The sequence below is a fragment of the Ciconia boyciana genome, chromosome 25 (assembly GCF_034638445.1).
Source record: "Ciconia boyciana chromosome 25, ASM3463844v1, whole genome shotgun sequence".
Classification (NCBI taxonomy): domain Eukaryota; kingdom Metazoa; phylum Chordata; class Aves; order Ciconiiformes; family Ciconiidae; genus Ciconia; species Ciconia boyciana.
The window spans coordinates 2,748,108-2,774,698 of NC_132958.1; the positions used below are offsets into that span (position 1 = coordinate 2,748,108).

Here is a 26,591-nt window from a genome sequence, read left to right on the forward strand (position 1 = left end):
AAACTCCAAGGTTTACTTTGAGGCCTAGTGTTTTTGGTGGAACTTTGTAACTTCAGTCCCACCTCACACATATACGTAAGCATTTTGCTTCCCAACAGCAGTAAAGGAGCTTTTTATATCTTAAACCCCTCCCATCAGCAGCCATGGGAATATAAATTGTGGGTTTTTACATTACTGTACCCACAGTAGGAGTTCAGTAACAGTAATACCATCAGAGACTGAACTCACACAGATACATTTCCATTAGTGTTCTTTCTTTTGTCATCTCCCCATTACACATGCAAAGAAATCACGTTTTTTCTGTTTGTGTCAGAACTATTTCAAGCTAGAGGAAAAGCTTGCATGTACAACTGTCACAATCGTCCCATACTAGAATACTGGTTTCAATGTTTTTCTTCTTCTATTCGTCTTTGCTATGTTGACAAGTGTCCAAATACTGAGATGTGGACATCTGAAATCCTCCTTTCGTAACGCTGACCTTTCTTACCAAACTGACTGCATACCCTGCACAACTGTATCAAATGTCTAATCTTCTGGAAAATCTGGATGTCCCTTGGACATCACTGGAACATCAATGTGTAGTAAAAAGAAAGCACTAATTTAAATAATTTAATAAAACAGCTGTTTACAGGTAGAAGGGCTGCAGGTAGATTCTAGATTGGAATCAATGAGCTACTTATGATTTTGGATAGAAAACCTGCCTAGGAAACCCTATCCTACTTTGCAACCCTAACACTCACAGGCTAGCATCACGAGTATTTGTCATCTCCATCACTCAGGAAGCATTTGCCGTAATACTTGTGGCATGAATATTTATCAGTAAAGTGGGACTATTAAAATTTCTGAGTCAGAAATAAATTGATCAAGATTATAGAGTGAGTCAATGCAGAGCCAGAAATAGCATTCACAAGTCCTGACTTTCAGCCCTGTGCTCTAACCACTACACAGGTTCCTTAAGGCAGTTGAATGATGTAATTAATGTTTGTAAAGTAATCTGAATCCTTGGATGGAAAATGCTATGACAATAGCAAGGTTGGAGGGACGGAAAACCACACGTTAATAGAAGAGAAACAATGGCCATAAACTCCTGGGAAAGGCCTTTTGTACTAAAGTGCAATAAAAAGGTTTTTCTTCTAGAAAGTTATAGAAAGCCTTTAAGTTGATTGAAATCCAATGAGTAACAAGCTACCTGATTTGTCTCAAAGAGCTGAGCCAAGCTAATCCCACTGTTTTATTCTCATGGTTCCAACGTGTTCTCCATGTTTGAAGCAATTTAAGTAAAGAATGATCTAAGGTCTTAAACATGCTGCGATTACTTTTATTTTCTTCATTTAGTACTTCTATGCCCCAAATCTGAAAAAAATGCTGACCTATCGCTAAGATGGATGCCACCCCAGCATCCAGCAAACACAAAGGCAGTCTTTTCCCTACGCACCTCCACTGGTTTCTTTATGCTGGAGGTAGTGACGTGTACTGGAAATGTTTTTCTTGTATTTGATATTTGGCAACCACTGATCAAACATACAGTCCTTGCAGACGACTGGCAATTCCAAAGATGACTTAGAGGGACAGTCGCAACGTCTAACTTGATCCCTTGTGTTGCTGAAGCACCCACCTCTCGTCGGTAACGTTTTGCCTCCTACTGCAGAGCACTGACACAGAAAAACCCGCACCAGAAAAAACTGCGAGTGCTCTTTTCTTGTAAAAGAGAAACAAGAAACCAGTTGTTTGCAAAAGGTTGAGATTATGAAAACTCAAGGGTAGATCGTGTAGAGAAATGGAATTCACACTGTTTCTTAGTCTCTCAGCTGTATCACGGTAGAAAGAAATGCTTACTGTTTTTATTCCGACCACTACTATAGCTTTCTTCCACTGCTCATTTTTACCAGCCCGAGCCTTTCTATACCAGGTTAAAGATGTTTGCTAAGAGCAAACATAGACAAATCATTCGAGCCACTGACAGTCATTCCACAACAACCTCACTTCCAGCACGCCTCTCCCCACCCCGCTTCAGTACGCCATTCCTTTGATTTACAACAGCTGATTACATGGGAAAGGGCAAAAGGCAACACCTCCTTCTGTTCAATTGAAGCCAGAAGTGGGTGTTGTGAATGGGGAGACGATACACCTTCTCTACAGCCCAAGAGGAAGAGCTGAACACCAATGCACAGGAAATTACTTCCTAGCTATGTTGTGCCTAAGAATGCCCAATTCCAGAACTGCTATTAAAAAAAAAAAAAAGTAAAAATATGAGTATTCCATCATCCAGCAGCCCCTCTCCGAGAGGGGGAAAAGCACAGGTTTCTGCTTGTCAGCATTAACTGAGCTTTTTCTAATTAGGTTGAGAATAAAAGAATATGTATTTAAATAATAAATGCTGGAGTAGAAGTTACAGTCCTGCCTCAACAGAACAATAAGGGAAGGCAGGGTGTTGCTGCACATTCGACATGTTTTCAAGGCGGTAGCCACTTCACAGCAGGAAAATGGTGAAGGGACTGCACCTGCAGAACTTGCCTACGCCTCAGCATTGTACCCGTTGGATAACCAACTTACACTGAACTTTTATTGTTGCCAAGAGGATGGCTGTGGTTTAGAGTATGGCTGTAGTTTTGCAGATGCCAGCCCCGTAAGTGGTAGCTGTTGGCATTTAGGTAGCATCAGTGGCTTCAAGGCGGGAACAGAACTCCTTCTCTGTATTTAGTCCAGTATTCAAGGACTGAGAATCGAGAACTGGCACTGGTTTCCCTGGGCACTGGAGGAGACCGCTAGAATGGAGCGGCTGCGTTTTGGTAACGGCATGTTGGCAGAGGGCAGAATCACCCCACCACCCCCCCTGCCCGGCAGGCTGTCTGGGACAAGGCCCAGAAATCACAGCACAGCAGCTAGCAGAACGGGGCACCATTCAACATGCAGCAGGGAAGAGATCAGTCATTGCAAAAATACCTGTAAACAGAGAAAAGGAGAGGGACAGGAAAGAGGATAAAAAGCAACCTGACAAAACGTATTCTATGCATACTTTTATTAATAAAATATAAGATTTACAGCATATGTCAATGGACAGTGTGCTTAGAGAATTATCTAGCTGGATAGTATGACACCAAAGTCAGTAGCTGGTTTTAGCGAGGATAAATTAAACCTCGAATGACATGCCAGGGATCACTGCTACTGACAAAACCAAAACTCTTTCCCAAGGCTGGCTTTAAAACCCCTGAATCCATCCCAACATGCACAGCTGAGGTCCGAGAGGCAGTTTCGCTTGAATGTAGTATTGCTAGGAGGCTGCACTTTGTTCTACGTGAAATCTACCTGTGTGGTTTTCTGCGTCGTCTTCGCATCCTCACTTCGTTTTGCGTCTGTGCTAAGCAACTGTTCGGGTATTCAGCGCATCATTCGGGATATAGATACACACAAGAGCAGCAGTCTTGACACCATGACCCTCAATCTTCCCCAAATAGCAGTCATTAAACCTGTGCCGTTCTTCACAAAATGGAGGTGAACTGTACCAGCTCTGATGCAAAAGCAGCATCTAATTACTTCTTTGCCCTTGCAGTAAGATAAAGAATAAACCTTGGCCCTGATCCTGTGAACACCTATACACATGATTAATGTTACTCAACAAGTTGTTTCCTTAGCTGTTAGCAAGTACAGTCATTAGAGTAAAATTAGTCACATGCTATGTAAGTAGGAGTAGGCCTACTAGTTTATTCACCCATTGGAAAACAGTTGCTGTCCCTGGGGCAGTTAAATTTTTTACAAGGCTAACAGGTGAAAAAAAAAGAAGGTAAAATCCTTACAAAGGCTCATGGTCAGGCATGCATATTACAAGACAAATACTGTGTTTAAGAGAACCAGATCTAATAAATATTAGAATCTTTACATTTTCAAACCACCGCACAAGGACTTAAAGAAATTAAAGTATGGTTGCAATAGTAGTCTTGTTAACAACCTCTAACCCAGCCATAATTTTACAGCAGAAACAGTATCTTAGTTGATCAAATAATAGAGGCATTATAATAACTACCTATAGCTAAGCCACAGAAATAATTTAAATATAGGTAACTGAAAAGTGAAAATTCTCCCAGTCAAGGTAAGTTCACTACGACTTTAAACTTCATTCTGAACATTTCCGTGAAGGAAGAGTAAACCTAAAAGCACAATTAGCAAAAATATCTGGAGGTAAAAACTCATGAGCCTTATAAAGCATCAATATCTAGTTCATCTTTGGATAAGCCTTATTTGCTGAAGAGTTTAAATCTCTCAAATAACTATGAACACTTATTTCATGCAGCTTCTGTACTCCACGTATTTTCTGATCGTTGCACCATTTAACATTTCTGTAAGGGCAATAACTTTGCAAAGCCAAAAGCAACACTTGCATGGTAAAACTACATTTCCACGCAGTTACTGATAGCAATAAAATACAGAAAATAGAGCATCTCAGAATGCAGTGCAGTAATTATCTATGTAATCACTTGGTAGTTTGTACTACGTAACAGCATACTGCCAGACAAGAATTCAGACAACTTTTTAAAAAGCCACAGGGGACTTTGTACTCCAAAGAAGGCATTAAAGGTATTGTATCCTAAAACAAGGCATTAAAGAAACCGGGATGAAACCAAACGTTAAGATGTTAGTCCCATAAAATGGATTTTAAAACCTGAAAGTTCTATTCCCATTCCAATTTAAGCAAGAGTTTAAAAAGAGCCTTTAAGGGTACCAGAACAGTAACTGACCTGTTCAGATTATGGCAAAATCTGACAGCAGCTTATGGTTTTGAAGTGGAAGTGGTCAGCGCATACTACGGCTGGTATTCTTGTCATTCACAAATGAATGCAGATACTTGTGAAATCCCTCCCTCTCTTCATTCCCGTGAAAAATAATTAATACTGGTTAAAATCATTACAAAAAACATCATTTTATTTTCATGCATCTAAGGTAAAACACAGAGTATTTGTATAAAGAGGTAGATTAAAAAAAAGAAAACAGATTCTCCATTCTTTGTCACTTTTATTCAGTAGTTTGTTTGTTTTTTTCCTTATTTTCTCTTTTTTGGTGCCAGACATGGCAAGGAGTGATTACAGTCAACTGTTTATTAAAACATTTGTTGCAACACAGACCCCCTTTACCACTGACCCCAAACGGACCCATTTCGTGTGCTTTATTTTGTTTTTCTTTTTCTATACACCACCACCAAGGCTAGGTGGAGGGGGATGAAAGGGAAAGGGGGAGTCCAGGAGGCCAGAAGGAGGAGGAATGCTACAAGCCACAGCAAGAATGAGCTGTATTTAATAAAAAAAGGGGGCCACGAATGATACAGTAATGAGGTTACACAATTAAATCCCATAGCATGATTGAAGGCTTTCCCTGTGTTTGACGTCATCACAATGGAAGGCATAAAAAGTGGAGTAAACCGATGTCGATACAGTCCAATCTAGTCCATTAGGCAAGATGGTGCAAGTAGTCATTTAAATTAAAAAGTGCCCTATCCTCACCTAAATGGCTAGCAGACATGGAGAAGAACGCAGTGACAGATCAACAGAGCTTTCTCCATGTAGCTATAAAAGTGTGTTGTCATATGGCACATTTTTAAACACGGGAAAGGGGTGCCATAATGGACCTCTCATTCTCTTTCGTTTACAGGTACAAATGCTAGATTCAACTATTTCAACTATGCAGGAAGTGGACTCTTCAGTTAGGAATGCCAACCCTAATTCATTTTGTCTTGAAATATATACAAGTTGTTTGTAGTAGCTACAGCAATGATGTTTTCCTTAGGATGCCAGGCTGTGTGTAGAATCTTCTTGTTGAAGTCTAGGCTGTCAACACTGATTTCATCCTTCTTTCGCTTACCGCTTGCGCATACTTTACGTGGCTTCAAAACGGTACGGGGTTTATTGTTTTCCCGGGATGCCTCTAAGGTGATGTCTCGCTTTGTGTTTCTGTCAAACATTCTGAAGAAGTTGTTGTAAGATCCTGTCATGACAATGCTGCAGCGAGGGAGAAGGAAGAAAGTAACAGTTCAGTTGAAAATAACCTCTCCTTTTATGAAACATCAGGGTCCCCACTAAGATCATGCCTTATTACGTAAGCAGAAAGCAAGCATCCTTGCCTACACCTTCTACAATCTAAAGTGAAACTAAAGCATTTGAATGTTTTATAGATTTTTTTTAAAAAAGCTACATTTTTCCTTAACTGGACCTTTTAAAGGTACACACTTTGTTACCTAAGCACTTCAATTCCAGTGTCATCATTCAATTTGCTTCTCATGCGCACATGGGGAAATGATCTAATGAAAGCCAAACACATCGGATTTTTAGCCATGTAATTTTAGTTACACACAAGCTGCATGAATTTAGGTACTAATTAACATACCTAGTTTGTGCTAACACCTTAGAGAAGATCCTTATTCTAGATCAGCTTTTCAGTAAGACAAATACACTTACAAGTTTCCCTGTCCTTCCTTTGCCTCAAAAAAATATTTGGGCAGATACCGAGTTAAAAAAAAAAAAAAAGGCAGCTATGCCTGACAATACTGATAGGGCTACAATGAGCTGATTTAGATCTTGCAAATAAGCAGCTAATGACATAATTAATACCAAAGCGATAGCTGTCTTAAATGGTATTATTGGCTAGTCAACCATGCCCAAGCGAGGCAAACTTGACAACTCATTGTAAGAAAGAAAATTCCTAGAAGGTTTTTCCCAAGTGTTCTACCTTTTGACAAGGCAGCTTAAAAAGAACACACACACAGAGGTGTAGATTCTTAGAGTATCAATCAGACAACAGGGTTTGAGTACATGGGCCTTATTCCCATACAAATCATTCCAAAACCAGACCATAACAGATGACAGAGAACCAACCAACATCCCTCCCCCCCCCGGAAGATAAACACTAGGGATAATAAACCTAGTGGATTAGGGTATTGGTAGTATTTCACCAGTTAAAGTTTGCAGAAAACCATCTCTAATTTTACTGCTTCGCCCATCTCTCCAGTTTAAGCAGCTGGAACATTTGATTAATACTTCATTCTGGCAAAGTGACAAAACTCAATTTCTAGTCAAATTCTACATCTCTTTAGTACACTAAGGCAATTCTCTATAATCCTATGCTACAGCATCAAGGGTTAAGAGCTAATATACATAAAGTCTACTGAAGTACTAAAACATTATCCAAGCCAGTCCATGAATAAAACCAGACAGATATTTGAGGCCATGCTTCAAATTGCCTGTTTTAAGAATAACTTGGAAAAGTCTTAAGTGCATATAGAGAAGAATTAAACTTGCCTGTCTGATCCATTCCAACAGCATTCAAATTTGTCAAAAATGCAATCATTCTCATACAGTGAACAAAGTTTACTTCTGAGGTATTCATGCACCTGGAAAAAAATCAGTTAAACTGAATGAATTCTAAACTTGCATACCTGTAAAATAACCTTCATAAATTCTGTTCCAAAAGAAATTAAGTATCTGACAGTGCTTACACCCTATTCACAGGAGCACACACAGCTCCCTCCTCTGACTGCATGGATAAAGAGCAAAATGAACAGATGCATGAATTAACATATTCTGCTCTACAGAGATTTCAAAAGAACTCAAACAGTAGCAAGTCACCCAGGGTGGGGAAAGAGACATCTCCCAAAACTTGGCAATTCTTCAAAATGCTTTCCCTCCCTGAGCAGCTGCCGTACCCTTACTACCCTTTCAGATATCTGAAAGGATTTATCAGGCTTTGCTTCTTTCTAAAAACCATGCTTTGGTGACTGATCTTCCTCCTATGTATGATGAAGAGCATCCCTGCACAAATTTTCTTATGAACAAAACACCACAGCAAATTTCAGTGCCAGCTAAAAACATTTTCTGCACAGGAAAAGTTTTACCTCCTATTTTCTCCAGGAAAGAACAGGAGAATATAAAGTCAGCTGAAGTCTAAGAGAAATGGGCTCTCTCATGGCTGAAGATTACCTTTCCACATTTCCACTGTGTAAGAGGGAGGCTTTTTCATACCCAAACATGGTTTTGGGTTCTGCAATCAGCCTGCAAATAGCAAGATCCTTTAGCATGTGTGTGGCACCCACAAATCTCATTGATGCTTTGCCTGGACACAGTGATCTATAGACAAAAATTTAACTGCCACAACAAGACTATTAGTAAGACTCAGCATCCTTCAAGGTTTTAATTTCTAGCCTACATCATCTTCACCAAATACCTGGTATGTTTCCACAGGTCTATTTTCCATATTTAAATCCCAAATCTTCACTGACAGGTAATCTCTAGTCATCATATATCGACCACTATGGCTAAATTTGACATCAGATATGGAAGAGATGATTTCAGAGAAAAATGATCTGTTGCTAGGATCTTCTGGTTCTTCAAACACTGCATAAAAATAAAATAGGCATTTCAACAGGTTAGTTTATGTCTCTTCCAATACAAGATACATCCAGATTAGGTTAACACTTTCTCAATAAGCTTGCCACATTGGGCTAGTCCATGTGCATTATATACAATAACTTTCAACGAGAAAGAAAAAGCCTTATAATACAATTGCCATACTCTGAAATATTTTATTTTCATAGCAAGTCAAGGTCAGCTTCTAAATAAGTGAACTACTCGCTAATATTCAGAGTCTTCATTCACACATGCAAGACACCAAACATCAATTACAGACCAAACTCAACTAGTATTAGATCTCCTGAAGTCTGCAGAAAGCCATTCCTAGGCCTGTTGTCTAGGCAGACTCCCTGGCTTAAGCTGCTAATAATTTTATTCGCTACTTTTACTCTGGCACAATATGAATCTAATTTCAAGATTTATTTCGATTTTACATTTTAGATCTATTCAATATACTACAGAAATCCAATACAAATATATACACGCACACACTTCAGTGTTTAATATCGAGTGCTTAGTTTCATCTAACAGCAAGATCTCATACTGCACAAAACAACAATAAACAATGCAGGACAGAACTTACATTTTGAGTGTCTGTCACAGAGTGCCGATGCTCTCATATCACAGAGACGAATCGTTCCTTTACTGCTGCTGTATACAAATGTATTACAGCTGTTTGGGTGGAACTCTGCAGCCGTTATCACTTCTGTGAGCTCTTCCATGTTGGCAGGCTTAATATCTACAATATCTACAGCATTTTGTTAAGAAATTTTCTCCAGTTTTCAAAACACAATTTTCAACTTTAAATGTATTCAGCAATGCTTCTTCAGTTCACCAAAGTATATCTGAAATAGCCAAATAGAATTAAACAAGCCAATAAAAGCAAAATAATACTTGAAATTTGGAAGCAGGACAAGACTTCCATGCCAAAGACTGCAGGACCCAGTCAAAAACTGGATACAAGGTAAAATCAACTCCCACAATTTGTCTAGAAAGCAAGACTGTAACACTGCATTCTGTATCAGTTTGAAGTTAGCTCTTGTAACAGCAAAAGCCTGCTAATTTTTCACTCCGCTTCAGCAGTAATTAATTCTATACTACATACATGTCACCCAAGGTTTTTCACATAGAACTTTATTTTGCTTAAATTGTAATTACACTACTACATTATAAAGACGGCATGTGCGATTTCTGCTCAGGATCCTGCCAATTTGTCCACAAATCTCTGCTCCCAGCAATGGGACTGAATAGATACTCCTGTGATCCTACTGCCTGCAACATTTGCAGGTGCACATGCGAGAGGGGCTGATGGTTAGGTTAGAAGGTAAAAAAGAATAAACGTTATTGAGCTAAGGATGGTACTCCTCTGACTTGCTTCCTACTGCAAGTCAAGAACATTTTCACAAGATAGTTTACTGTAATACTGCCTTCCAGAACTGCTCACCTAACTGGAAACCTTAAGCTTTTTTTCTCCTTTAAAAGAGTCTGGTTTTCACCATGCAAATTATTAGTTCTCCTTATATTGCTCATGCTGAGCTACGTCTCCAGAAGTAAAAGTCCTTACAACTACTAGGGAGAAATAACCAGGAAATGGAGAAACACACTATGTAAAAAGCTTTTCATGAAAGGAAATAAAATCCAACAGTTTTGTTGTAGCCAAGCTGTTCCCATCATACAAAACAATGCAAAAAAGATACTAAAACTTCTGTCTGTAATTTCTAGGTGCCACAGGTTAATCCGCAAGTCATCTGCAGATAAGTACGTTTCATAATCGCTATTAATGGAGATGGAATTGATGTGATATGTGTGAGCATTGGCAAATATTCTTCGTGGACTAGCTTCAACCATGAGGTCCATGGGCCTGAATACTGGCACCTGCAAAATACAAAGCAATGGAAGTCTGAGATGCAAATGTACTACAGACACACTGGTGCTCAGAATCACAGTCCTTCAATACAGTAAGCCGATTAAAATATCTCAAAACCACCTCAGAAGTGAGTGTGTCTGCCAACTGGCATCACAGAAAATGTGAAGTTAATAATCTGATGGGGCAGTTACTCACTGAGCCACAGGCTAATCTGTGTGCCGGGGGGGGAGGGAGAGGAGAAATCACTTGAATGTGGCTAATTGACAGAGTGAACTACTCACCCGTAGTGTTGTAACTGTAGTAGGATCCCTATACCGTCCATCTTCTTCCTTTAAATTATAACCCTCTGGTCTTTTGTCCCTCTCACTGATTTTCCATAACTTTATTGTTTTATCTGAAATGAAACAGCCACAGTTTCAAACCAAAGCTCTAGCAAAGATACTAATCTTCACAGTTGATGCACTTCAACATGAAGCCTTCAAACAGGACAAGACCACCTATGTGTACCAAAAAAAGACAAAAATACTGCTTGGAGAAAACAAGACAAGATAAAAAGCATTAAAAAGACCTCCTCCACAGTTTGTTCTTTTTATAAAAGTTATAGCAAGTTTCAGTTAGAATTAGGATTGTTATGAATGACTAATATAAGCTCTCACGCAGTTAGTTATACACATAGGAAGGTACTGAATGACAGCTTAGCTAAGCCCCATTGCTATAAAGCAACCAAGTCAGAAATGACTAATATACCACCCCATGCTGTGGGGCTTCTGTATCCAGGTAAGCCAGAACAGCAGTACAGTTAAGCAGCTAACTCTTGTGTAGCCACATCCCTAGATACTTGCATGTAAAACCAACTGCTTCCAGCCTTTCAAAAGTGGAGAGGATTAGACAAAATCATAATAGCGAACCTATGTAACAATAGGTTACTGTGCAAAATTAAGTCATAACTTACCATTTGTAGACAATAAAAACTGAGCAGCATTTTTCTGGGGTAACCACCTAATTTTGTTGATCTTCTCTTCAATTTCTAAACTTTTCAAGTAGTCAAACTCTGGTTCATGGCTTTGAAAGGTACTGTAAACATTGTATTCTCCTCTACTGTGAGACTGGGTTTTGTTCTAAAAAGAGAATTAAATTATCAAGATATGTATGCAATGTACAGAATGGTTTTCAAGGCTGTAAGCAGAAGCCAGAGCTAGATATTTATGCAGCAAGATATATAGGCAGACTGCTAATTAGCATAAGAATAGGTTAAGACTTCTACACTCTATTGCTGCCTACGCCAGATTTGCCGCAAGTATCCTTTGGTGTACAACTTGCCTTATTTTAACGAGCCTGTAGAACAGACGAAATGAGGATCATCTCTTTTGCAAGAACTTGATTAGAGTTTCTACTATTTTGGCTAAGAAAGCATCAGAGAAGAGACAGTTACCACAGCAGCTTTTGATTCCTAAAGTTTCAAGAAACTCCCCTCAACCACGTCAATAACATCTCCAGCAAGTTCTCATATTAATTCTGAGCAGCCGAACTTAAACATTCTAGGCATGATAAGTTTTCTTAAAAAAAAAAAAAAACAAAAACAAACCCACACACAAAAACCCCAAACAAACAAAAAACCTCAAAAATCTTCATCATTCTCTCATCTTTAATTTTTCCACGTTTGTTTTTTAACAAGAATATTCCCCGAAAGAACTACACAGCCACACGTAACGCAAATCTACTCTGTGGCTAAGTTCGGCTTGCTAGGCACACTATGGAAATCCCACATGTCACCTCTAAATTTACACAAGCAGCTCCACTATTCTGGTTTATAATCTCCACATTCCCCAAGACCTTCTAAACTGCTTAAGAAGCTTTTTCTTCCCGATTCTGGAGATGAGGGGAAAAAAAGCTTAACACCTCTGCTGAATGCATCTTTGACATCAAAAGTCACACCTGCAGTTAGCCTGTTCAGGATGGAACTGTTTGGAAAACTGAAAAAACTCCAAACTTGCATGATTCCTCTTTCTAAAAGCTATGGCTTAGGCAGTGGCTTCCTAGCACTAATATTGCATGCATGGACTGAACCTCAAATTCCCTCCAATGGCTACAGTGCCAGAAAACTGGAACCATTTCTGAAATAGTGCTCACTAGGTGTACCTGAAATCAATTCAAGCTTAATTTTGTGATGTATTCCTGTTCTACCCATTTCAAGAGGTTGCACCATCAGATGCCTTTCCTGTGATATGTTCTTGACTAGGGACTTTGCTCCTTCCTTCTCTTATGTGTCTCATGTCTCATGTCCATCCATTCATCTCATCCCTTAACACCTCACAAAAACATACTTCTTGATATGATCCTTGCTAGCCCACATTTGTCACATTCCTTGCATCATTTTCTCTTGCTTCATACCCTTACATTAATAGCTGGCAGAAATTCTTACATTTTACAATAGGATGTGGGGGAGGGAAAAGTGGACAAAGTGCTTAGAAACAAAATTTGGCACTAGAATATTGTACCACACCTATCAATTACACTGGCTTTCCCACCCTAGAGAATGGAAGGAACTTTGTTCTAAGTTTCAGTTAGACCTATAAGCAGGGTCACTGCATAGAACAGGCAACTTCTAAAGTAAATCTATTGTGCTTTAGGAAATGCTGGTCATGATTCAGGAAACTCTCCTTCAATTCCATACTTGCCGTAATGATCGAGTCTTAAATATACTTCTTGTGTATTCTAGTAAAACGCTACAGGACTAGAATAATAGATAAAACCAATAATATATGAAATCCATCCTTGGGATAAAAGCAAAATGTAAACCATCAGACCGTCTCACAGCACTCAAAAAAAGAAAAAACCAAAACCAAGAAGAGGTGTTGGCCCAAGTGCCTTATGTTAAATTCCAATTTAGGTAATTACAGGCTGCCCACGCAAATTCCTCCTTCAGTTTCAATTAGATACAGTATTCATTTCCTGCCGGATACTTATGTAATGTCATTACAACTCCGGGTTGCAGAAGGGCTGCCACATTCCAACCCAGAGGTGGCAGCATTGTGGCAGCGGGTAAAGTTACAGGAACTTGTATAACTCTAAACAGAGTGCTTCTGTTGTAGTGTTTTTCTTCCTGTATGTATGGTGTGTAAAGCACTCTGGAATGCAGCGTGATAAAAGGCGGTACATAAATCCAACCAAAATACTTCAACAATTGTCTTTTAGATACTCTTACATATAAAACTTGCTCTACACAGTAGTGCGTATGGTGTAACTAACTACTAGCATTAGGGAATCCAGTCCCCATTGTTCATTCCCTAAACACTAAGGAGTCAAATTACACCAAAAACAATTCTGTGCAACTTCATCTGATAACCCAGGTGGTTCTTACTATGGCTAGATTCGCCAGTCCTAAGGATATGACCGGTCGTAAGGATATGAGCCATGGGTTATGCATCAAAAACAAAAGTAGCCATTTAAAGACAACTCACTTGAGAACAGGCAATTAGCTATTTAAGCTTTAAGCTACATTAAAGGATCCTTAAAGGATGCAAGCTCAAACTCAGAGTTTAAAACAAAGAAACAAAAAAACCCCCAAACCCAACAACAAAACACCACAAGAGTTTGTGCCAGAAACTACAGGAAGATTACTGTAAGGATACTCCACATACTATGTTCATCTCGGACTCCGCCCAAAGACACTTAGGAAGAGGCTAGTCAGTCAGGAATATCCCACTAGATGGCACCAACTGACCAAAGCGATGTATTTGTAAAGCGATGGTACCACACTCAAATTGCCTGCCTACCAGCAGAAAGCAACTTCTTCTGGGGAACTGTGGAATTCTTAAGGTTTAGGATTTTTAGAATTGAAATTGAATGAAACACTACGGAAAGAAGTAACAGCATGCCTTTTCTAGGCAGTGAGATGACAGAAGTGCCTTTTTATCGTCTCCCTGAAATCAATTCTAACCAAATCAACTTCTAACCACTGCCTTAGTTAAAAATCAAGCACTCCATCTCAGCTTTCCCACCTCTAACATAGGAGTTGAGGCCCTTTCCTAGCATTAGAAGATCTGTCCGCAGAATTCCGCAAAGACCAAAAGAACAAGTATAAAATGAAAAGATACCTTTGCTACTATGATACTATTATTTTACCTGATTGATATCAGAATGGAAAAGGACATCTTAGGTCACAGTTACATACTCACTTACGGGCAACTTATTTCCCCAACTACAGTGAAATCTGAAACAATAATCACAGCCAAGTAGAGTCATTGTAAACAACCAACTTCAGCTTCCCCAAGGTCTTTTTTTGTGTCCTACCCCCGCTTTTTTGTTTACAGCTAGAGCGTTTAAAGATAAATTAATTTCTAACAGTGTCACAAAGTTATCAATAATTTCTTTACTCTTAAATTTCATTATTTTAATCACTTATTACACAGGCATGCACTTTGTGTAAAGTTTTTTATAAAAGCATGCTCCTTTTCTTTAAAGTTAGAGAACAAATATGAACAGAAGAGAACATTAAATATACTTTAAGTAGTCAGCACTCACCTCCTGCTCCTGTTGAAAGATGACAACTCTACCTCCTTTGTCTCCTGTTGCTAACAACTCTCCAGAATGGTTAAATTCTACTGTAGAAATTATATCCGCTGCATAGGAACAAAAATAAACCCCACAAGTTAATAATTCTTCTAAATACTAAGTGGCCAAGAAAGCTACAATTATAAGTAAAAAGGAAAATGCATACTTCAATTCTGTTTAAGTACTTATGTTATAAAAGTACTTAAGTATAACATAAGTACTTAAGTACTTATGTTATAAAATACAGGCAGGGATTTCTTCAAAAATATAGAAGGAATTTTTTCAAGCTTTATATTTGAAAACCAGTTACTAGGTCACCGTGCCAGAGTTACGAGTTCAGTGTTGTGCACTAAATTGGTTTTAAAGGTTTTATATCGTCACTTCTTAGAACTGTTTTTCTGTTATGACTGCTACTCTAGTATAGCACAGAAATGGATTTTCAGTATGTACTGTAACAGCAGAAAGAGACTGTGTATATACATACTCCTACTTTTATTTTCTCCATTCTTTCTGATAGAAGATCGATACAATCATTACCCAGATGATCTCAAAGCCTTTTTTTTTTTTTTTTTTAAGGACTCTGTACACATTTGACAACTTAAGGGCAAAACATATTAGGGTGGAGATGTTCAGACATCAGTGTCTAAGGAATGCAAGGATGTGGAACAAAAATAGCTAAAGAAAATTAGGAAATAAATTCAACAGACTGTCTCTAAAAAACTTGAGTATTTCTTCTGGATGAGGAAGGTTTACTTTACCGCAAGTATTTTTATACAAAGTGCTAAAATTAAATTGTGAATATACCTTGACAAAAAACCAGTCATGCCTAGTATCAAATTGATCTATTTATACAGCAAAAAGAAAGGACAAATTACGACTTAAGCTCAAGCACACCAATTCACATTTTCAAACGCACACATCCCCCTCATACTTTCAAAGAGTAGAATCAGAAGCCAAACTATTCTTTGAACACCAACTTCAATTGCAATACAACTATATAAATCTAATTTTCTGCAGAAGAAAGTTCCTAAGATTTTTACATAGGCAAGTCTTCAGGCTATGTCGCTTTCACATCAGCCTAACACAGATAAACAACGTATCCATGTTTTCTATTGGATGGTTTCTTCATTCTCAGTTTTACAGTTAAAAAAGGTCTGGTACCTGCTCTACAGACTGAAAGCTACTGCCAAACAAAAGATACTCACTCTGAATCTAAACAAACACTTGTGCAGCGTATCACGGAAGCTATGTCATCATAGACAGCAATAGGGTTATTTCATTTTGAAGAAGTGAAACGTGCAGGATTTTCCTCTTACTCAATTTAATACCAAAATGAAACTTACATCATTCCCAGGTTGTCCCAAACACATGGGCGGTGCCCTCTGAGGACATTAGCAAGCTGTTCTTTAATAACTGCATTACACAGCACCTACAAGCGTGCAGTGTATCTGTCTGAAAACAGCACAATGCAAAGACAGCCTAGACAAGCAAGCCAAGCTCAGCTGCAAAATCCTCAAACAGAGGCAAAAGATGCAGAGTCAGATTCTTGGCACAAACGGGTATATACAGCTCAGTTGTGTTTTCTAATATACAGCATAAAACTGCCATATCACAAAGGATAAACACAAGATTATCCTATCTCCATCGACCTCCCTTGCCATGATTGTCTGGCACTGCTGAAACACAAACAGGTTGAAATTTCTCAAGAACACTGTTAAGGACATAAATATGATGGATGTAAGCTTGTATGTACATAAACAAGGATCCAGATCACACAGATAAAAACCTTAACTTGAGTGCACATAATTCCCCCCTCCCCTGGAAGGTAACGGTTACTTTAGCCATTCATTCACATATTTATGAACAAGATGAAGTGATTTATCTCACATCTATAAGACTTCAGACTGCATACCATTCAGCTGAAGATATGGCATTCAATATGTACATTTCACAGGTGAACAGGGCATAAAGATAACATACAATTAATCAAATCCAGTATGCAGAAAGAGGGAAGTGCAAGCCAAGCAATCTGATTTTGACTACTGCATACACCGCAAACCACGTTGCTGTAATCCTCTGATAGGAGAAGACCTTAAGGAAGTTATCAATTAATTGAAGAAAAACAAAATAACTCACCTCTCATAGCGAGAAGTATACAGAATAATTACTATTCTGAAAAACACTGAGAGATTTAACACTGCAAGCTAAGCCAGTCTTAAAACAGAGAAGACGATACAGCAAGTTATCAGCAGATGTAAATGTGTGCATGTATGTGGAAGGAGAACAGCAAAGAAAAATTTGCCTTAAAAATCTCATATATCCATCTAAAAAGAGATGGATAAATTCATCATAGTACTTATTTGGTGAAAGTCACTGAAAAGTTTTACAAGGTGAAAAGCCTTAGGCTTGCAGCCTTAGCATTAGCATAGGCAGCACCAACAGCCATAAAAGCCTTAAATTAAGGGATAAAACCTCCATTTTCTTAGGTCTGCTGATGTAATATATATTCTATTTAATTACACAAGTCTCATATATAGCAGAAAGCTAACCACTTTTCTAGACAATTCTAGAAATTCTCACTTTTTGCATTTATTTTAACTTTCAAGATCATCCAAGCTTGGTATCAGTCCTCTCCCAGCTGATACAAGTCCTGCTTTGTCTATAGGCTCAACCGCGTGAACGAACTTTCAGTACTAACATCCCCACACCTCCAAAAAGTCCAGCAGCCTCAGTCAGTGGTGACAAGGTACTCAAAACTCTCCAGTGCCTGATTGACACTATGCAAAAGATATTCTCAAGTATTTGGATCAATTTTAAATTAGAAACAAAATACATTCCTTATAGCAATCACAACAGAAAATTATTCATTAGTTTTAAAATTCAAGCTACATCTATAGACTCTGACGTGCCTTCTACAATGTAATCTTGGACTGTTCCCTTTCCAAGGACAAAACAAACATGCTAAAAAAGTAGGCAGAAAAATTCTTTCTCCTTAACTAGTCCCAAAACAGGGGCGAGATGCATATTTTATACAAAAATCAGTACTGGAGAGCAAAGCAACCAACCATACATTTTAAATCCAATAACTCACCGTTAAGAATACCGTATTCCCATACCTTGGTCAAAGAAAGAGACAGACATCAAGGCACTGGTGTTGAACTGGGCGGATTTAATAGTGTTTGAGAAGTGACAGGGGAAGCATTTCATCTTCTGCAGTGCACTGATTCGCTTGTGTATTTTCATCTGTATTAACACTCTCATTGCCAAATAAAATCCATGTTATCCTTTTCTTTTCAAATGGTAACTCTAATTCCCGTTATAGTTACACGTAGGGTTATTTTAGTCCTTCAGCGCTGCAGTGGGCAAAAGAGCATCTATAGAACGCACTGCCTTCTCTCTGCCTCCTCCCTTTTGTGCATGCTATTTTTGCTACAGTCTCTAGGTGGGAGTCTTGCAAACACAGAGGGCTGCCTCTCACTGTCCAGCAGCTTGTAAATGATCCCTTCTGTACGCAAAGAGCACTAGGGAGGAGTATCTGAGGGAGAAGCAGATGTATAGATGCACTATTGTCACCAACACCAATGGCTTTTGGAAATACGATGCATTCTATTGTTTACTGCTGAATTCATTTCAATGCCCTCCTCTTCAAGCACCAGTGTCAGAGATAAATAACCACCAAAACCTTATCTGATAACCATAGCCCTCACAGGGTACAGTTAGATAGCATTATCTGTTAACAGAGTTCCACAAAGTTACCCATGCCTTGAGAGACCAGATTTGTGTCTCCTCCCCCCAAGCATCTTGAAACATCTTTGACACCAAGATGAAGCGTGACATTTCAAGTGCTGAGATTTTAAAACACTACAGGGCAACATCAAGCACACAAGACGAAGACATCATTCTGACAAAAGCAAGAAACAGGACAGAAATGTATATATCAGTAGTGTACCTGCAACACCTGTACTAAGTTTCTCTCTCTTGCATAACTTGGAATAGACAGCTCAGGGGTTACTATAGTTTTTAAAAGTACTTATTGGTACAGATGTATACGGTTGTCTTTTAGTTCCACTTAAATATCCCTTCATAGACGCTTGTTGTTAACACTGTAGAAACGCTTCTGAGACTACTAAATACTTCGAAATAATAGTTTTCAGTGATCTAAAACCAAATGGGGGTGGGGATATCACCTACACAACCTGATGTCCATTCACTGTTGTTGCACATGTACATCACTGAGGGAAAATGCTTTGCCGCAGCTTGAGTGAAATGCTATAATCAAACACAGAACTACTGTACCGTTGTATCCTTACCTCAAAGAAACAAAACACACTACAGCCAAACCAAGCCAGTGATCTGAAAAATCCCCCCGAACTGTAAAGAGAGGCTTCTGGTCCCTGACCTATCTGTACACGCCAACAGGGCAGAGTCTGCTTTCCCACAAGTCCTCAAAACCTCCTGCCAGTTCCCCTGGACACAGCAGCTACAATCTAGTTTCTTGCAACTTCTGTCAAGGTTGCTTTTTCTTCTGCAGGTGATCTTTATTTTTCACAACCTGCTCAAAGCTTTGTATGTATTGCTTCAATGATATATCTTCGCTTTAAGTGCTCCAACAGAAATCAAAACCACCGCAAGGTCTGGACGCTTACCTTCACTAGATTCAAGTAAGACTAGCTTTTCCCATGGTAGACATGGAGACAGGAACCTGAAGAACCAAAGGAATCAAAACAAGGTGTCTAGCTTTGACAGAGAACAGGGCGGGGGAAGACATTTATCTCAAAAGTTTTGGTAATGCTTCAAATAACATGTTCACAGTTCACCATGTGAAAGGGAGACATACCAGAAGCTCTCAAGCAATTCTTAACCCGTGGCAGACACACACTTCTGCTGATTAATCATCTCACAAGAGAACAGCCACTCAACACAAGCCTAACTTGTTTCCTAGTGGGCTTCTGAAGATAACAATCACAATGTCAGAATTTTTAGTCAGTATTTATTACACCAACTTTTGGTATTTTGACTAATTCACCTGTCCTGTCAGGCAGGATACAGATGGTTTGAAAAACTGAGGTGCTGGGCCAGTGCACTTACGAAAGATGACCAGGTCAAATGAAAATAGGCAGATTACCACTGTTCAAAGAGAGATGAATAAAGGAATCCGACAGACCTCAAATGCCTTTTCCCCCTCTAAAGGAAAGCAATGCTTGAAGTAAGAAAAACTCAGTGACAGATATTAAAAAACATTTTCACACTTTGGGGGCCTTCCACACTTTTCAGTGAATGCTGAAAAAGAACCACACATGCACTATCACAAGCAAGTTTTCTGAAATATTAGAGAAAGGGCTGTGCTGAAGTTTTACCACTGTCAACAAGTCTACGGAATAAGGGAACAAAGCAGCTTTATCAATCCAAACAAGCAAAAAAATACTGTAATCCAATGACTTAGTTCCAGAAGGCCCATTGTGAACCTGAAAAGCAATTCTGTATTAAATTTGTTTCCAATAATAGAATAAAAGGTATTTTATTAGTACAGAAGAGGCTATCTATTTTAATGTACCATGAACTTTATATAAACTCTGCTTATAAAACATACTTGGTAGGCAAAACATGTCACCTACTCTACAGCAGCAAGTCAATCATGGCAGTGAACAAAGAACGTCTTTATTTCACCAGACCTAAAAGGTTTCTGTGCAAGTTTTTGGAATCACGTTGATCTGCTGCCTAAGCAGAGAGCAAGTAAATCAGTATGTTTACACAAGTGGAGCAATCTCCTGATGTTTCCAAGGACTGAACAAAGAATTGTAGTATTTAAAAAGCATTTTGGTACTTCTTCATTGTTTATACACCTTCCCAGTGGCTCAAAATACCATTTCTGGAATTTTCCAAAGGAGCAACTCAAACAAATCTCATCCATAATATAGAGCAGATTACTTACAGGTTGGTAATTCTGTCCTAAGGAGTAAAAGGATAATTCACTGACCAAATGTGGAGCCCACTTCCTCAGTTTGCCAGCCTTAAGTATAGAAGAAGCTATTTTGATCAAACTAAACATCAATTGATCATTCCAAGTATACTTCAGAAACTGTCTGGAACGGGAAACATTAAGAAACCAACTTTTAGGACTATTATTAAAATCCAAGGAAGCTCAAAAAGCCTCAAATTGGGGAAGCAGCACAGGAATGGATAATCATCATGAGGGATAAAGACAGTGAAATATTTGAATGCAACGCACAATTACTGAGCATACCTGAGCCATTCTTCCTAGATTATCTCAAAAGATAAGTCAACACGCTCAAAACTGAGCAAGAGTATCTGTCCAGGAGAACTGCAGACCTTAAATGTCTGGAAATCACTTGTGAATTGTTTGGTCCTTTCTAATCCAAAGTGAAGCAAAACCTTCCTGCTTCAGACTACTGAACAGATACAACTTCCAAAAACTCAAGCTCAAGTCACAGCTAATGACAGAAAATTGTGACTTTTTATTGGACTTTCTCGTTTCCAGTAATTATTTTATTTTGGAATTATGTACTTCATTGCTGGGGGGGACGACGACGACGGACACGACACCACCAACCAAAAACACTAGAGAAAACAAAAGCTCCTCCAAGGCTTCAAATATTTTAAAAAGCTACACAATGCACTCTGAATGTCTAAGTCATCCCAACATCACCCCATTGTTTGCATTATTTTGATTTACCACACTTATCAAGAGTCCTAATATATTGTGTATCAAGTCTCTGAAGCTAGATAGTAAAGTGTTAATCTAAAAGTGAACAGGAAGGCTGTTTAAATAAGATTAAGAAAGAGTGACTATACATGTGTGTTTGCAGAGAACAGAGCTCCCAACACAGGATCCCACAACTATATGCACCAGGGAAAGAATAAGAGAGCAAAATGGCAAGCACTATTTAGTACTGATGGTATAAAAGAAAACACCCTCTGCATTCCAGCCTCATCCCTAATTTATGTATGTAGAGAGGGGGAAGGGAACACAAGGACTGTATACTTTAAAGTTACCATGACCGGTTTTACTATTGACTTCATTTCCCTTTTCTTTATTCACTTTCAAGAGTGATTCTTTGCATTCATTCCGTCTCTCAGAAGTGACTAGGCAACAAAACCAAAGGCAGCTGGGATAAGGCATTCCTACTGTTCAATTTACTTCCCAAGTCATTCTAGAAGTCCTTTAAATAGATCTCTTCTTTACTAGGAGAGGGCATTAAAAATATATTAATTCCTCAGCAATATGAGGACAGGATGAAATACATGCAACACAGAAGTAAAGAAAGGAGTTACCCTTGTGGCAAAAATTTTCACTTCTGTGCCACGAAGCATTGCAAGAGCCAGCTGGTTACTTGTTCTCTCCTAAGTACCAGCCCTGCAATGCTGCTGCACACAAAGAGCACACAAAGCACCTTAACAGGGAGGGGAGTGGAATTTGTATGATGGCCAGCTAGCTTCACACTGCTGCTGGCCTTAGCAGTGTTAGAACACAAACATGCGGGAGCCGAAGACGCAGTTCAAGCAGCAGACAGTAATTAAGCTGGTTTTGTTGGCTTGCACAAATCTGGGAAATCTACATGCAGGCAGAAAGATTTACAGAGTGTTCTCTAGCGTCCACGTTCATTCCAAGTACTCCAGGCCCTGTGATGCTGAAAATAAAAAACATGCGATCATCATGAACTCATCATATTCCCCACTGATTTTGAAAGCATTCTAGTCCTGTTTGGTAAAGATGTATTTAAATGTTGAGACTCTCCCAGTCCTATTTACACATGTGTCTATATGCAACACACACACACAAGATGCCAGTCTCCAAATAGTGAATACATGTAGTACTTCACATCTGAAGTCCACTGCATAAACCACTCACCCTAAGTAAAAGAACCAAATATAAACCTTGTCAAGCAGTCCTAAAAACCCATACTTTCCCTCCATTTCTTGGACTTTCCTATATTCCCATTTCTTTTCTTTTAGTCACTCTTTCTTCCCCCCTTCTTTGCCAATCTTTGAGGAAAAGTATCACTTGCTAGAACAGGCAAGTCCTAGTTCAACTAGGAGTTCAACTTTGGATTTGAAAGCCTGAGTGATTTACTCATTATTATTATTACACACTTTATTTTTAACTTTATACTCAGTTCCCTAAAATAAAGGTTGGACCCCTCCTGATAAAGTTTTTTCCTGTAGCTTCCTAAGTTACATTAACGTGACCGATGCCTACCTTGCAACTCTGACTCAGTTCACAGTGGGCCAACAGGTAAGCAGGGCTCTACTCTTCAATGGCAAAGCATGGCTCACATTGTATCCTTAAACACACCACATCCTTCTGAGCTTACTCTTTATGCTGTCAAATCTACATACTAGCAATGACAGTAAGAACTCTGGTATCACCAGCGTTCAGAAGTAGGAGCTTGAATCCAACCACTTTTTTAATGGAAGCAGGAACAATACAAGCTAAGGGAAGGAACCAGTACTGGAAGACAAGTATTTCACAGGATATATGTGTATTAGGATGGCTTTGGATTTACAGATGCATTTATAACAAGTTCTTAGATAGTCTAGAGATAACGCAACTTAAGTACTAAGCTCAAAACAATGTTATTCTGTGGTTTTGTAACTTCATGCAAACCACTTTTTGTTAAGCCTTCCTAGAAAACACAACAGTTACTGAGCAGCAAACTTCCATTCCCTCCCACTGAAATAATACAGCGATACCAGCCTTAATCTTGTTGCCATTGGTTTTATGTAAGGCTAGTAATTCTTCTAAATAGCTTTACTAGGCTCAATGCTCAGAGAAGAATACAACTCCAAATCCATCTGCCCTAGCCAACAGAAGCTGCTCCTGTCTGCAAAGCAATAGTAAGAAGATGGCATTAGAACTGCAGAGAACAGAACTGAAATAGAAGTGACTCTCAAAACCCTTTACAAGTTCGAATAATAACAAATATGCAGATGAAGTATTTTACCAAGGTAATAGTAAAGCAGGGAACAAAATCACCATCTACCAAAATACAGCGCCTCTCATCTGGAAAAGCAGCTCCTGACACATTCAGAAATCTTCAAGTGATCTTAAGTTAACCGTGATACCAAGGCAACTTCCTCATTTAAACACAATTCACAGAAAGCACACTTTATGTTCAATATTATAATCTAAGTTGTCTAGGGAGTAGCATACTAAGTATTTTAATTCTTGCATTTGGTAAACAATTGCTGTGCCTCACTGGACAACTGCTGTTTGTGGGCCAACGTTAGTAAGCTTCAACATCTCCATTCAGGTCAAGTTTTCACCATCAAATTTATCACCAGTTTCTCCCGTGGTCTATTTTCGGACCAAGGCAAGAGGCCAAGCGTGCTAAAACAACAGCAACTTTCAGAAGTAGCAGAAATCACTACACGGAACACTACAATCCCCACCCCTGACAGACATTACCACCAACTCAAACTTTTGTGAGTGATCCCTAACACATTACAGTTATATTAAGCAGTTTGGGTTTTGCTAAGCTAACAGAGTTTGTTAAGAGTGAACTGAAGGCTTTATATGAGCAAATTTGCTGGGGGGTGGGGGACAAGGAACATGCTCAGGAGCAACCACATCTCCAGACAGCACAGCTGTATTTGCAAAAGGCTATCAAGCCCATAACCAAAATGCCAATTAGGTGCATTTCTGTCTATATGTACAGTCTCCACAAGCTTACACTTACAATGGTTTCCTAAGCAAGGTCAGAATTTGGCATTGCTAGAAGAGAAAGGAAATTGATTTAAACCTCAGACCACCGGCTTCCTGTCTCCATCTATAGTAGGAAATTCAAAGTCTCCAGTATACATGACTCCAAGACACCTGTGGCGGCATAGAGAAAACAGAGATGACAAACAGGAGCAAGTCAAAGCACTTTGAAAACAGATGTGTCATACACTAGTGTGGTCCATGCTTCCTACCACTTAAAAATGATATAAAATTGCTTTAAAGTTTGATCTTTGTGAAAGGAGTTAAAGCATTCACATTAAAAATTAGTATGAGCTTTGAGAAAGAACTTCTACTCCTTAAATTGATGTAAAACTGTGATCCACCATGGAACTGGTGAAGCAACACCTGTACCACAATTACTGTAACCACTGGGCTATACCTGACTGTAGAGGTTTTATTTCTGCTCACCAAATATGGCACTGCATTCCATAAATTCCTTTTATGCAAACTTCACTGTAAACTTACAGAAGAGAAAAAACCTATAGGGCTATGTTAGCTGAAAACAATCTTGAACTGGTGCCTTAAAACCATTTCATCTGATAAGAGAATTAAGTAGTTTTCATTTTGGTTTTTTTTAACCCCAAATTTGTTATTAATAACGCGCTTCAAAAATTACTATGAAAAATCCTCTCATATTAAACTCATAAGAACAGCAGATAGAAGAATGTTCTCTCTATATAAACAAATGCAAAGCTGTTTGGTTTCTGGATAGAAATCATTAACCCTCATCACCTTGATTAATTACTTTCTATTTTTAAACCTTAAGACAAGACATTACTGCAGTTCCTTTCAGAACACATGCATAGGAAACCAATAGGCAATTCCCCTTCTTCGCTAGGTTAAAGAGAATAAACTGACCACAGCAGTATCTTTAGTTCACAAGAAGCTGCAAACCAACAGAGTTCCCAGTACCTTCTCTTGCCCCTAAGCTAGACATCTAGTCGGGAGAACAGAGTAAGGAGCAGTCAGTCTAATCGCATTCAGAGAAGCGGGAAACTAAATACACTTACAACAGATCAGTCCAGATGCAAACACCACAAAAAACTACTGACGACTTGGCTGCCACACTTAGGCACTGCATATTTAACTAATAAGGTTAACCTAGCTCCAGCATTAGTTCACGTAAAAAACCTAACACACTGTGGAACTGGCGAAACGTTAGTTGTAGCCCTGTCGGTACAGTTCCCAAGTCCTCTGGGAGCTGCCTTCACCTGTGTATTACTAGGACCTCTGAGGCTGTATTTTACACAAATACCTAAGCTGATCTATCCTATGACCCTTCCCATCCTGGAACTGAGGGGCTGTGGGTGAAGCTTCTTATAGTCCTCCACAACTCTGGCAGACTACCATTATCCAAATACTTCAATCTGCAAGCTACTGCAAAGTGAAGACATTACCAGTTCAAGACAGAGCCATTTTTCAACTCAACACAAGCTGGATCAGCCTGAAAGTACCTCAAACTCAATAACAAGGGATTATTTAATACTTGACAACAACTCCCTTGAGTCTCTAAAGACATCCTCTGCCTTGAAACCACAAATAGCATTGTTCTGGACTTTTACAATACCCTATGAAAGGCAACTGAATCTCAAGGTGGTCTGAAGCACCATCCAGATAATTTTAATTCAAATAGTTTCTAGTCTTTGCAAGAGGCCTCTATGTGTTAACTTGAGGAACAAACCTGGTTAGGAAAGCAACAGCTAAGACAATTCCCCTCTTTAGGTCTTCATTACTTAGGTTTAGAGTTTTTCCCCTGAAGAATACCCTAAAGAATCTATTCAAACAAATGGGATTCGACCTTACTTTATTAGCACTGCAAGCATATTTAGAAAGACTAATAGATACGCATACATACACAGGGAACATTTTACTAGGGAAAAAAAGCAAATGATGAGCATTTAGTTTAAATCTCTTAATATACATGCTTCCCCAAACTCAAGTATTCCTTAAAATATGACAGGAAGTGCCTATTTGCTTTTCCTATTCACACTAATTCAGGTCTATTGTTGGCTGAAACAAAGGTCTTTCAACCTGCATC

General features: G+C 38.9%; 1 protein-coding gene across 1 annotated transcript in view; it reads right to left on the reverse strand.

Moving 5' to 3' along the window:
• Window positions 1-4,987: 4,987 nt before the first annotated feature.
• PPP2R2A (protein phosphatase 2 regulatory subunit Balpha) overlaps window positions 4,988-26,591 on the reverse strand; it is a 40,758-nt gene continuing 19,154 nt past the window's right edge. The window contains exons 3-10 of the mRNA XM_072846072.1: window positions 14,782-14,879; window positions 11,210-11,375; window positions 10,539-10,651; window positions 10,088-10,265; window positions 8,974-9,138; window positions 8,206-8,375; window positions 7,284-7,375; window positions 4,988-5,987 (exon numbers count right to left, since the gene is read on the reverse strand). Coding sequence (XP_072702173.1) covers window positions 5,708-5,987; window positions 7,284-7,375; window positions 8,206-8,375; window positions 8,974-9,138; window positions 10,088-10,265; window positions 10,539-10,651; window positions 11,210-11,375; window positions 14,782-14,879 — 1,262 coding nt within the window. The 3' untranslated portion in view covers window positions 4,988-5,707. The remainder of the gene's footprint in view (window positions 5,988-7,283; window positions 7,376-8,205; window positions 8,376-8,973; window positions 9,139-10,087; window positions 10,266-10,538; window positions 10,652-11,209; window positions 11,376-14,781; window positions 14,880-26,591) is intronic.